The 13646-nt window shown below is 44.5% G+C and overlaps 2 protein-coding genes across 2 annotated transcripts; one reads left to right on the forward strand and one right to left on the reverse strand.

Moving 5' to 3' along the window:
- Positions 1-876: 876 nt before the first annotated feature.
- On the forward strand, positions 877-4811 carry LOC124648373. The gene is made up of 2 exons (XM_047188154.1): positions 877-1128; positions 4340-4811. The coding sequence occupies exons 1-2, from the start codon at positions 877-879 to the stop codon at positions 4460-4462; spliced, it is 375 nt and encodes a 124-aa protein (XP_047044110.1). The 3' UTR covers positions 4463-4811.
- A 6259-nt stretch (positions 4812-11070) lies between these two features.
- Positions 11071-12383, reverse strand: LOC124648374. Its single transcript, XM_047188155.1, has 6 exons — positions 12213-12383; positions 11987-12117; positions 11686-11806; positions 11507-11599; positions 11333-11410; positions 11071-11076 (listed from the first exon to the last, which is right to left on the reverse strand). Exons 1-6 carry the CDS (start codon positions 12360-12362, stop codon positions 11071-11073), a joined length of 579 nt encoding a protein of 192 aa, XP_047044111.1. The 5' UTR covers positions 12363-12383.
- Between the last annotated feature and the right edge of the window lie 1263 nt (positions 12384-13646).

A 13646-nucleotide genomic window follows, 5' to 3' on the forward strand; every position in this document is an offset into this window, starting at 1 on the left:
AAGGTGATGAATTCAATAAGAGATGATTTGGGAAGAAGGGGGTTATGCGTATTGAGTTTGTATACTGTACTCACCGTGGATGGAGGAGATGTGTGCAGAGAGTGTTCCGGATGCCCGGCTGCCATGTTCGTTCCATTGCTGTCCGCCATGATGTCGTCATCTTCCTCCATCTTGATGCATCGTCACAGTAGAGAAGGGGCAGGAAGATGAATCGCAAGGTAGATGAATGGTCTGGGGATGGTTCAGTTCTCGCAGGATTAGGGATTTGATTAAGTAGAAGTGGGGAATAAGTGGCAAAAAGCTTTGAGATTAGTTCTGCTACGTGTCATACGATCGATTTGGTCCAGCGATGGAAACGGTACGACCCAAGTCATATAAGATTTCCTCCCTAGCAGTAATTATCTTCTACGGAGTACTCCGTACTGTTTTTGGGTCGCCCAGCACAGCCGGCGTCCGCGTCGGGTGGCAGATGCGGCGACTTCAACGAGGTTCTTTCCTGTAACGTTTTGCTCCGGCGACTCAGCTGCGGCCTGCGGGTGCTTCTTCTCTCACTCCGGTGAGGCGGAGGCGTTAATGCAAGCGGCGGCCGATCTCGATCTGCGCAGAAGATCCCATGTGCTTGGTTGTATTTTTCTATTTCTTAGGGTTCTTTCTGTAAAAGGGGGACAGCTGTCCCAGATCTGGATGTTTCTTGTAATTTCTTCTTGTTTCCTTACTTAATATATTCCAGATAGTTGGGTTCAAAAAAAAAAAAAACGCAAAACCCACCCACCCCATTTCACCCACCACCGCCGCGCAACTCCACCCACGCCACGCCCCCTCTCTCTCCCCCTTCCCCTCCCCGGTCTCCGGCGAGCGCGCGCGCGCGCACGAGCGATGGCGCAGGCCCCGCCCACCTTGCGGCTGCGCGGCGGCGATGGGGAGGTGTTCGAGGTGGACGCGCGGAGGCTTGCGGCGCTCTTCCCGGCCTTCGTCCTCAGGGTCCCCGCCATCGACAACTTCGGCGTCTTCAAGCTCATCAGCGCGTACCGCAAGTTCGAGGCCAGCGGCAGGCACACGGACCCAGACGTGGAGAACGCCTTCGTGAAGACCATCGGCGACCTCGACAACCTCGCCCGCGTCGTCTCGGTAAGCCACAACCTACCCCGTGTAGTACTGTAGTGCATGCCTCGGCCCAGAGTAGCCGCATCCTGGCTCCCGTGGGATTCGTGGTGGTCGATTGATCTCCCGTATGAGTTGGGTTGCTGCGTCTCCGGAGGGGAAAGAACAATTGCACTCAATTTTACCGGTGCTGAGATTGCTGCCACGCGCATGCATATCCTATTTGACACCGTAGGATTTGCGTGTTCAGATGTTCTGTTCTGGTCTTTTACTTGATCAGATGATGCGATGAATTGGTGTATGTATCTAGTAATAGTAGAGGCACGCACTCACTACAGGATGTCTGGATGCATGGGATGGGCATTACCGGGGTATGTGGTGAGGTTTGCTAACCATGACGATACGTTGTAACTATTGGGTGGGCATTCTTGGTTTAGCGCTTACTGTCTGAGCATAGTTGGTTTATGCTAAAGTGGAGTCCCAATACTGATCATCGGCCATTCAGGTTTACGGTCTGATGTAGGCCTTGTGAACTGAGGCTTGAGATAGCAGTATATTAGTAGTTAACATATGGTTATGCTTGCCTGTATTGGTAGCTTACAATTCGAGAAAACTCTTGTTGGGGCTGAGAGTGGGGAATCAAGTTTTTTCCTCATGGAGATGCTTTGTCCACTTGCAGATTAAGTGATGGGCCGGTCAATCTGGTCTGTAACGTAACATCAGATAGTCACATGGTTTTCCATCCCCGGTTCTATTTAGTCATGCTGCTGAATACCCAATTTGTTTTGTGCCTATGATCGATGATACATAGAACACTGCCGAATACACATGGGTTTGCAATTTTCAGTGTTTATCCATATATTATGGGGCTGCACAGGTGTGCTCATATGCATGTAGATAGTGTACTCACATAAACCACTGGAGCTATAAATTACAGGGATTCCTGTTTCTTATGGAAATTTCAGTGATGTCCTTTAAGATAATAATTTCAATGATGTCCTTTAAGATAGTTTTTGGGGGATTCAATGTTAATGCTTTTTTAGAATATACTCGGAAGTATATAGACATTGGCTTATTTGCGTGCCAGTGATGAATATGTACTGTAAAGCTATTGCACTATTAAGTTGGACTTGTGTCATCAAAAGCTGATCAGCTGACCCATGTCGGTTTGCCACATATGGTTCAGCTAAATTTGAAGCGCTAAAAATGTGCATGCCCACTCCTTATTTCTGATCTGAAAGCATTAAAAACTAAGGCTGTTGTGTTTGAATGCTTAACAGGTATTTTTTTGCATTTGATTATATTTTAACCAGTGTAGTTACAGGTCCTATTATCACAGTGGATTATAATTTGGTATGACCAGCTTGGTAGAGGTTGAATGATAAATAATCTATGGTGCCGTTGATGCTTATATGTGGAAAGTGAGCTATGGATTTTCGGCCTGTGGCTGCTAAGCTGATTCTTTGGAAGTGCTTATAGCAGTAGCTTAATTAGTTAGCATGTGTTTATGCCTGCCTGTATTGACGGTTTACAAGTCGTATTTGGGGGCTTGTGAATGCCCAAGTTGTTTGTGCCTGTTATATGAAACATACCATATACATGAATTGTATTTCAGTGATCAAAATGTGCAGGCTCAATCCTTATTTCCAATCTGAAAGCAGAATATAGATAACTTTGTATAACCAGCTTGGTAGAGGTCGATAAGCTGTGGTGGCTTTATGCTGCTCAACTGATACTCTACAAATAGGAAACTTATTGGCCATATCTAGTTACAACTTTTTGGACACTGTATTTCCTATCCTTGTTGGCGGATTCAGCTTAAATTACAATTTGTGATCTAGCTGTAACATTTAGAGTTCTTTCGATTGTGCTATAGTCGTAATTACTTGCGTTCCTTACTGTATATGACATGTTTTCCACTCTGGATCTCTTGTACTGCCCTTCTCTATTATGATTGTAGGCTGAAAGAAGGTGATATGATGTTTAGACCACAGAATACTAGAATGCAAATGTAATCGAAGAACATGGTTAGTTAATATTCAGATGCGCTAAACCACTGGCGTCTTAAGAAAAGAATATATGACATGATCTAAATTAAACTCAAAGAGCTGAATTGTTTATCTAGCCAGTGATCATATTCTTTTTTTTTGTTGCGGAAATAGCCAATGCTCTTCTTTATGACTGCCGCTTCTGTAACAGCGTGCACCTGATCCCCCCCCCTCCCCCCTTTGGTTGTTGTATACTTCCTATTTCAATTATAGATATGGACATCATTTTCGAACATGTGCGCCCATGGTTCCATTCGTGGCTATCTTTCTTGAGATTGTGGCAATTATGGCTCTCTGATGTACATTTACCTGTTTTGGAAAATATGTCTTTCAGTCCTGATTTATCTCCATCACATGCAACTCTTGTTTTTTGATTGATATCTCAACCAAAAATCGTTTAATCAATAATCTTCTATCATTCCTTACTTGTTCCATATAATTTATCTACTATGACTGTGATTTAACAACATTTTTGCTGTTCAATTTGTTGGAGGATTTAGCTTAAGTTACAATTTGTGATCTAGTTGCAAGTTTTAGAGTACTTTGGAACATTCTATAGTGGTAATTACCTGCAATACTTGTTGTCTATGACATGTTTTTCACTCTTGGTCTTTTGTACTTTCCATCTCTGTTATGATTGTAGGTTGCATGAAGGTGATAGGAAGATTAGACCTCGGTCTTATCACTGATTTAGAAGATTGGAAATGTAATATAAGAACGTGATTACTTACTATCCAGATGTGCTAAAGCAATGGTTTCTTCAGAAAAATTTATGACATGATCTCAATTCAACTAAAAGCTAAGCTGAACAGTTGATCTTGCTAATGTCTTCTTCATGGCTGCCGCTTCTGTGATGCCATGTTTACTGTCGTTTCTGAATCTCCCCCCTTTGATTTCTGTTTATTTTCTTTTTGAGTTATAGATATGGACATAATTTTGGATACATGTGCGTCCATGGTTCCATGCATGGCTATCTTTCTTGAGAATGTGACAATTGTTGCTGCCTGGTGTACATTTAACTTTTTCGCAAATATGTCATTCAGATCTTATTTATCTCCATCACATTTTTTTTCCGGTTCATATCTCAACTAAATATTTTTAATCAATAATCTTCTATCGCTCCTTGTTCCATATAATTTATCTTCTATAACCATGCGACTAACAACATTTTTGCCGTTCATTTATTGAAGGCTGCAATGCAGCTGGAAGATCATGCCCTGCTGAACCTGTGCCTGCAAGCGACAATTGTGAGTATCGGGCGGGCAAGGGCTGCGGGAAATCTCCAGAATTTGCAGGGACAGGAGGAGAACTAGTGATCTTCTGTGTTCATGCAATGAATTTTTTTTTAATAGCATCCTACATCTGCACTTTTAGGCCTTAGTAGAGATCTGAAACTTGTTTGTCTTTGCTAGCCTCAGTTTCCAGATCAAGTTCATAGCTCTTAGAGGAAAAATATCTAGTATCTGCGACGCCAAACAGAGATTCCGTCGCTGCTTCTGTATATCACATGTTGCTTGCCCCATGTAACTAAGTCCTAATCTGTATATCTCAGGTTGCTGTCATGCGTTTTGAGAACTGTTGAAGTTGACTGTAAATCCTTTTGTTTCAAGGAGCACGTAGCAAATTATAAGATTTCAGCTGGGCACGACAAGTTACGTTTTACATGAAACGTGGTTGAATCTGCTGGTTCTTGTTTGAATCCTCACTTTTTTTGTAAACGGTGTTCTTTTTGGTTGGGGGATCAAGTTGGCAGAGTATTGTCGTTTGGTTTGTTCCACCGTGGATTCTGCATTTGTTTCGTTCTGCTTTCTGATACATTTCGGTGCTGTGCAAAATGTAAGTGTGATGATCATGCTAATTAAGATGGCCATGCTTATGTGCGTATCAAATATCACCGTTCACCGAATACGAGCTACACATTCGAGCGATGCCTGCATTTTGGCCATTTATTCTCTTCCGAAATTTGAGGTTTTGGCCATTTAAGAAATTTTGAATTTCATCGATTTGAATAAGGAAAAACAGAGCAGTGATGCGAATCCGTTTTGAACAAGATGCTGTCACCCTCCTCTCCTCTGATCCGACGGCCAGCATGAACTGCTCATTCTGACAGCTGGCTACAAAAGCCCCCAAAGCGCCAGCTCACCATTCCATCTTGCCGTGAACCAAACGGCTCTCGTTTCGTTTCCATTCCCCAAACCGCACTCGCCGGCCGCTCCGACCAGGCGACGATGGCGCCGACGCCGGAGGAGATCCTCTCCGACGTCGTGCGGAACATCCTCAGGCCGCAACCCCCGGCCACGCTCTCACTCGACCGCCCGGTCATCCGCCTCCCCCGCCCCTCCGTCAGCCACGCCGACTGGCGGGGCCTCTCCGCGTTCGCCCTCCGCGCGCTCTTCAGCCACCTCCCCGTGCCCGACCTCCTCCGCCTCGGCTACCTCTTCACCCCGCGCTGGCGCGAGGTATGGCGCATGTGCCCACTCTACCTCCACGACAAGCAGTTCGCGAGCCTCCCCATCCCCCGCTCCGAGGTCGCCGACGCCATCACCAACGTGCTCGACGACTTCCTCCACGGCTTCCAAGGCGAAGGCGTGGAAGAAGATGACATCGGCGGCGTCCGCGTTTATCGCAGTGGCGTCTATTCTTTCCGCGTCGAGTCCACGGAGTGGCGGCCTGAGCACGCCGCGCGCTGGTGCGCGGCGCTCCAGAGGGGCGAGGCGGCCGAGGTCGTCCTCTTCAACCGCGGCCAGCCTCCCGTGCTCATAGGCGTCCCGCCTCTCCTCTTGCAGTGCGCCACCGTCAGCGAACTCCACCTCGCCTTCTTCACCGTCGAGGCCGGGGAGCTCGACGCGCTCACCGGAACCGTCGACCTCGGGCTCTACGGCTGCGCGTGCCGCCCCGGCGTCGTCGAGGGCGTCGTCGCCGCGTGCAGCCACCTGCATATGCTCTGGGTCCAGGATTGCGCGGTGGACTCCGTCGTCGTCGTCAGATCGGCGCCTCAGCTCCATCGCCTCTCGATGCTCCGCACCGTCTCGCGTAGCCTCACGGTGGACGACGCCACGAACCTCCGCGAGCTCCTTCCTGGCTCCACGGCCGCGCTCAGCATCAGCGGCGCGCCCCAACTGACAAGCATCTTGCGCCTCAACCTCCCCGCCACCCTCGAGATCGATGGCACCGACATCGCGGTATGAACTACGACCTGCTGTACTATACTGGCACTCATGGACATTGCTCGGTGCTCCATCCATGTTGGGCTGCATATATATGCAGGTTGGTAGGCAGGAGATGGAGCCGCAGATGCGGTCTGTCAGCAGACTATGGCTAGCCCTGGACTACACGGCGCTCCGCGGCATGGAGGTGCACATGGCGGCGCGCGTGGTGGAGCAGATGCTGAGGCGTTTCCCTTGCCTCAACTTTCTGACCATCGAGGTACCACCATGAACTTCAGTCATTTCGATCCTGCGCCTCTGGTCTGATCGGGCGTCGATCGCCGTGCTTGCAATGCAGCGCAAGGACGCCGTGCCACGGGAAGAAGGGATGGCCTCCCGGGACGACCACCACACGCACTACCCGAACCTCGACGGCGGCCTCGACCAGTGCCTGCACCACCTGACGCTCTTCGACTTCCGGGGCGGCAAGGCCGAGCTCGCGCTCCTCAAGGCGATCATGCACAGCACCCATGCATTGTGGGCCGTCGACCTGGTGTACAACGCCCGTCGCCAGGACCCCCAGCTCTGGCACGCCAACCAGGAGGCGCTCGCCGGGCTGGAACGGTTCGCGCTCATGAGCGACAACCACACCCTCCGCCTCCAGAACCCGCTGGTCGGCGTCAGACCCATGCGCACCAGAGAATTCATAGGATGCGGATGGTGCGGATCTGATCTCTTCTGATTCCGTCTCCGGAGCTAAGGTTTGGTTCATTGATTCATTGGCTTCTTTCCTCGGTACCCTCTGAATCACGCTTCTGTGATTTGGGAGTACAGTACAGTCATGTGCTTGGCACTACTATGAGTATACTGGAGAACAGTGATCCGGTGTATGAGGATGTCTGGTGTCTGATTTGTGCCTGGTTGTTCATCTTCTAGATGCCTTCACTGGTTTAAGGCATTGTCTTTTTGTTGCATATTTGAAGCTGCTATGTTCTGCTTGCATGCTTATTGCTTCTTAATCTGCCTCTCGCCGGTTTGTCATCCATCTGTCCTCCCTAGAATTTTAGAAAAGAAAAATTAAAACATGTCTGGTGGGACTCCTAGACGGTGTTTCAAGATTCGCGGTTCATAGCAACATGTTATGTTCCAAAGATCTCGAGATGAACTGTTGGTCTGTTTACATGTAGGAGTAGTGGTCTTGATTGAAGTGAATGTCATAACTAAGCTATGTTTGTGATTGTGAATACAGTGGTATGCTCTGTATGTAGCATACTGAAGAAGCGTGTTCCGTTTAACTGGGAGGTGTAGTATCTTATTTGCGGTTGGTTTTTGATCAGCTAATTGTCTGCACTGGTTATGTCATTGAGATTTCATTTTTTCTTTGAAACTGGTTTTGGTTAAGCAGTTGTCGATAAGCAGCACCTGAAAGCTAATTTTATTCTCCGTAGGAAAGGTTTGATTGATTGATTGGGTTCTATCCTTCCGAGTTCCTTGGTTTTCTCTGAATCACACTCACTCATGTTATTTGGGAACACAGAGAGTGATGAGCTTGGTACCATGTAGTACTAGTTCTGAAAAACAGTGATCAGGTTAACCAGGAGGTTTAGTATGTGACTTGTGCTTGTTCATATTTTATCTGCCTTCACTGGTCAAGACACTCTTTCTTTGTTGCATCATTGAATCTGGTTGCGGTTAAGATGCTGCGATAGTCAATAAGCGGTAGCTTGAAGTAATGATGTGACCATGCCAACAATGGTCAGTAGAGTTTGTTCTAAGTTTTCTTTGCATGTTAATTGCTTCTTAATCTGCCTGTTATGCGGTACCTTCAAAGCAGAAAATGGACTCTGGCCGGTATGTCCATCAGTCCTCGATAATTCTATGAAACTTCTGAACATTTCTTTTGACCGAAGATTATTGTGGTCATACTAGCCTCTTCTGTTCAAAGACCCTGAGATGAACTGTTGGCCTATTTACATTTAGGAGTACTGGTCTTTACTGAGGCTAATACAGTGATGTGCTTGGTATGTGGCATACTGAAGAACAGAAATCCATTTAATTTGGAGGTTTAGTGCCTCATTTTCCAGTTTGCTCTATGTTTTCTTTGCATGCTACTCCCTAATTGCTTCTCAATCTGCCTAGTATGCAACATCCTGAAGGGAGAAATGGGAGTCCTGGCCGGTTCCTCCATATAGTTTCTCGGTAGAATTTTACGAAACTTTTAAACATGTCTTTTGACTGAAGATTATTGGGGTCATACTAACATGTCCCGTTCAAAGATCTTGAGGTGACTTTTTGGTATGTTTACATGTAGTAGTAGTGGTACTGATTGAGGTAAATACATGGATGTGCTTGGTACTATGTATGTAGCATACTGAAGAATGGTGACCCACGATTGGGAGGTTTATTGCCTTGTTTGTGCTTGCTTGCTTGCTGATCAGTTAACCGTCTTCAGTGGTAATGTCATAAATTGTCTGTTCATTGCATCTTTTAAACTGGTTATGGCTAAGTAGTTGTTGATAAACAACACCTGAAAGCGAGGATGATAGTGTCAGACCATATGCAGAATGGATAGCGGAGTTTGTTCTGTGTTTCGCTTGCATGCTCATTGGTTCCTAACCTACATCCTCGGAGCAGAAATGAAGCTCTGGCCGGTTCATCCATGGTACAAAATTCATCCATCTGTCCTTGGTACAATGTATTGGAAATGTCATTGAGTTGAATATAGGGTGGTCGATCGATCTGGAGACAATGTTGAAGATTACTGAAGTCATGGTAACTATTCCTTGTAAAAAAAAATAACCGCGAACTGAACTGCTGGGCAGGGTACATCTAGGAGTAATGATCTGATTGGGTTGAATGTTATGATCGAGTATATATTGATACCCTGCAACTGTAACTTAAGTTAGCTAATAAGTTAGTCGTGACTGGCTTGTCTCATGAGGAAGCTACACAGTGGCAGGTGACTTTTTTTTACAAATATAAACAATGTATGACTTCAAATGAAGGAAAACAAATGAAGATTACAGCGGATAATGCTGTTGTGCCGGCACTTGTAGAACTGAGTACCAGCACGGAGGCCTATTTAGGGCAGGCCGGTGAAGATGCTCTGAGGCACACGCTCAAAGCCGAGCTCCCTTTGCACCGATTTTGATGCATGCTTGTTACGAGTTCCTCTAGCTTCCGGGCTAAGCTTGCCAGGAGTAGGCTGCAAGCAGCATGTGGTGCGTCCGTGCGTGCTGATGGAGTACCTCGCTATCTTTGGCCAGCGTGTAGGCTTCCTCCCAATTGCCAGCTCGGCCCATGGAAGAAAAGGCAGGGTGCATTAAAACCACGATCTAAGCTCAGAAAAAAAAACTGGCAAGGCTAACTTAGTAAGACGAAACTAACTTGACTTACTGTGGCAGAACACATATGCATGCTCGATCATAGCAGGATATGCATAATGTGTGCTTAACCACATCCAGTTTCAAATATGCAATGCAGAGACAAGAGTAAAATCACAAGGATATAACCAGTCAAGACAATTAACTTATCAACAAGCAAGCACAAATAAGACACTAAACATCCAATCAAGACAAGTACTCCTACACGTAGTTAAACAGAGCAACAGACCATCTCAGGATCTTTGAACATAAGATGTTACTGTGACCCCAGTAATATTACACATCATCTCTTTGGGGTACACCATGTATTCAGCCAAAAGACATATTTAAATTTTGTAAAATCTACATATGACAGATGAAGGAACCGACCAGAGCTTCATTTCAGCTGAGTCAACTACACTTTTCTTCCTTGGTTTGTGGCTTCCAGTACCATCTTTTGTTGGAGTGGGCTGGGCCTGTATGAAATATTGTTCAGACTTCAGTACGTTCATTCTGATATATTCCCTCCGTTCCAAAATAAGCGTCGCATATTTGTCTAGATTCACAGTATCTAGACACATTTTAGTGCGTAGATACATGCGAATCTAGACAAACTTGCGACACTTACTTTGGAGCGGAGGGCTAGATAGCAACACTTGAATACAAGGGCATCAGGTAACACTTTTCCTCAGGGCCAGGGGGATACTACATAATGTTTTGTGATTTCTATTTTTCTTGCTGAAGTGGTGGAATGCATGTTAATACTGCTCATGAATGCTCGACAATGCTAAAACAATGTGGTATGGTCTGTTCTGTTTTCATGTTTGTGGGTTTCAGTTCAGATAGTGCAAATTTAAAATGATTTACTCATGTTTGTGTGCATATTATATGCTTCTCTCAAATTACTTCATATGACATTAAGGTTATGTGCTATGCTGTTTCATAACATCCAACAATTTGAATTTTAGTGTGTGTACTACATTTTGCTAATATATTAGTAGATATGTGCACGTTTACGTTTACTTTACTTACCTGCCACATTTTGGCTAGATTGGCCTGAAGCAGACATCCCTTCTGTAGCAGTGATGGGGTAAGTTCCTACACAAATAAAAACATCTTTATTAAGACGAATGCTATCACTTTACTGACATGCACATTTGAAAATAACAAAGTGAAACGCCAGCCCCATCTAATAAAATAAAAGTACGACACCAGTCACAAAAAACAGTAAGAACTAGGGGTGGCTGCCGGGTGAGCACAATAAGTGGAGACACCAGCCCAGCAGAACTCAGATGAGCAAGCCGACATAGTGAGATATTTCTTAATATGATTTCTGTAATTACATTTTCCTCTATGTGAGGCCTAGTTTAAGATTTCACATTGCCCTAGCCTTCAAGTTTGATTTAAAACATACTAAATCTACAGAAGCAGCAAATGTGATAACTTCAGATTCGCAATCAGAATTGACTAAGCTATGTTAAAAGAGGAGATGTTTACTTCTTTTAACGACCTCTCCACCATCTGATACATCTACAATCAAACTTATATTTCTTCGGAGACGTTCCTCTGCGTGAAATACTTGAATCTGTAAAGTCAACAGTATTATTTGTTAGTGCTATGATCGCCATTAATCAATCAAATCATAGCTAAAAGTTCAAACTTAAAAGTAACTTACTGAAACATCTATTTTCTCATTCAGTTGACCTCCTTGATCTAAAAGGTCCCTGCATCTGTCCAGCAACATGTTTTCCAACTAAAAAAATAAATACAAAAGTCAACAGCATGAAGTGCAATATAAATATATAATCTCAGTCCATTTTATTTGAAACTTATTTATATATGCACCTACCTCAACTGTAGTAGATACGCGTTCTCCATTAAAACGTTCAATAATATCACCAATGCAGATTCCAAGTTTCTCAGCATGTGATTCTTTTGACACCTAATGTCCAATTACCATGATTACTCCATAATACGCATATCAGGAACAGTTCTAGCAATACTAAATAACAGGAAACAACTATATACCTCTTTAACAATAAGGCCGTCCTCGATTTTATACATGCGCCACATGTTCTCAATTTGTATTGGGTCTAGAAACTTGATGGAACTAAATTTCATTCGTAAATGGAGCCGAGGGATGCAGCACCTTTACCAAACATAATCATTAACACATCAACAACACATATAAAGATGGTATACGGAAGAATCCTTAATCAAGGTGGAAATGTACAAGTCATGCATGGAAACAATCATTAATCAAGTCAATTGTGTTTATCAACTCAAATAACAAGTAGAAAAAACAGAAGCACCATGGGGAAAGTCGTACCGAAACTTGCGCCACAAATCCACGCATTTATCCAAGATACAAGAAGGTACAAAAGAATTTTCAAGGTTCTTGTTAACCAGTCCAGAGACCTTCCCATCCAAATCAATGACAGACCCTCCATCGTCATCACACTACAATAGTGGACAAATATATAACAACAATTACAACTCACAACAACAAAATAGCAGCCATTGAATTGTAAACCATAAGAGTTGGAATTAAGTACCTCGTCATTTTTTTCATGGGAAATGTAATTATCCTTCTTTTGATGGGAAAGACAATCATTTTTTTGATGGAGAAAGTACATGTAGTGATGCCTCTCATAAATTACTGGATTCCGATCTTCCACCCTACCATGGGTTATCCTTAAATTCATATGGTCATCTCTTCCAAGCCTGAAAACTTCTTGGCCACAATGCACGCTGTCACTGAAAAGGGGCAACTCAACCTGTTCATCCACGCTAACCTTAAAAAAGGCAAGATCATAATGCTCCTGGTGGTAGAGGTAATGGCCATCTGCAGTGGTGCCATCCAGCAAGTGAACAATAACCTGAAACAGCAGCTACAAATATTATGACACTAAACTACCATTTGAGTTTAGCAAACAAGACATGATAAATACTTAGTAGCTAACACAAAGGTCCTGCTCGCAAGACTGACATAATGTGTGTGTCTGTTTCCTTGTTTTACTTCTCTCTCTGGTACTAATTGTACAGGGCATATACACGTATTTATATATATGCAATTAAGACCTCACATCTGTGTAGGATTATGAGATAAAAGCTATTCTACTTGGATAAGAACTGCACACATAACCTGACTTGGGCCAATACAATCCGGATTTGAATTTAGGGTCTGTTTGGATTGTAGCCTAACACTGCCCAGCCAATTTTTTGGAGTTGACCGCGGGCTTGGGCGTCCATTTGGATTGACGCCAAGTTTTCAGATCCATGCAAAATTTTTGGTCACCGCGTTCATCTCTACAGCCAACTCTGGGGCGAACCGGCGGCGGCAGAAACCCACGCCAAATATTTGGCACGCCCCATTTTGGTAAGGCTCGCGTAGGCGTCATCCAAACAGCCCCTTACTACTGTCTCCAACAGCAATGACGGGCTTCTCATTTGGTACAGGGGACCGAATGGCCAGAAGAAAATTTTATTTTAACCTGCATCACTTGACCAAGAAATCAACAGAATGAAGGTCCTGCATCACTCCTTCGAAGGGGAAAAGTGAAATCAGAACCAAGGTCTAGATCTCCCTCAAACCGGAATCAAACATGGCTTGTGCTTTCTCAGACCAAGATGCAACAAGCAGCAACAAGTAGTTACTTCAGCAGAATGGACATACATATTTTCTTACAACTCCCATTCACATGCATGTAAGATGCAACAAGCATCTAAAATCGAGTAAATAACTATACTGGACAAAACAGTTTCAGTTGTCATAAGCATAACAACAAGCAGTTGGAGGGCATCAACTCACTTGGGGCTTTGACTTGTATACATTGACTACAACTAATGAGGTGTACGTCGGTGTAATGCACTGGGCAACATGCGATTCAGCACTATAGCGTTTATCATTAAGCACCTTCATAGGATACAAATAGGCATCCCATTCGGATTTGTTAAGTACCTCGGTGTCATGCAAGATGAAAGAAGAA

Source organism: Lolium rigidum, chromosome 4 (assembly GCF_022539505.1).
Source record: "Lolium rigidum isolate FL_2022 chromosome 4, APGP_CSIRO_Lrig_0.1, whole genome shotgun sequence".
NCBI classification, from domain to species: domain Eukaryota; kingdom Viridiplantae; phylum Streptophyta; class Magnoliopsida; order Poales; family Poaceae; genus Lolium; species Lolium rigidum.

Excerpts from the sequence above, each read along its gene's own strand:
- LOC124648374 (XM_047188155.1), bottom strand. The coding sequence starts at position 12,362 with ATGAATTTAAGGATAACCCATGGTAGGGTGGAAGATCGGAATCCAGTA. Across the intron at positions 12,118-12,212 it reads CCCATGAAAAAAATGACGAG|TGTGATGACGATGGAGGGTC; the intron begins GTACTTAATTCC and ends CCACTATTGTAG. Across the intron at positions 11,411-11,506 it reads GCGTATCTACTACAGTTGAG|TTGGAAAACATGTTGCTGGA; the intron begins GTAGGTGCATAT and ends TTATTTTTTTAG.
- LOC124648373 (XM_047188154.1), top strand. The coding sequence starts at position 877 with ATGGCGCAGGCCCCGCCCACCTTGCGGCTGCGCGGCGGCGATGGGGAG. Across the intron at positions 1,129-4,339 it reads ACCTCGCCCGCGTCGTCTCG|GCTGCAATGCAGCTGGAAGA; the intron begins GTAAGCCACAAC and ends CATTTATTGAAG.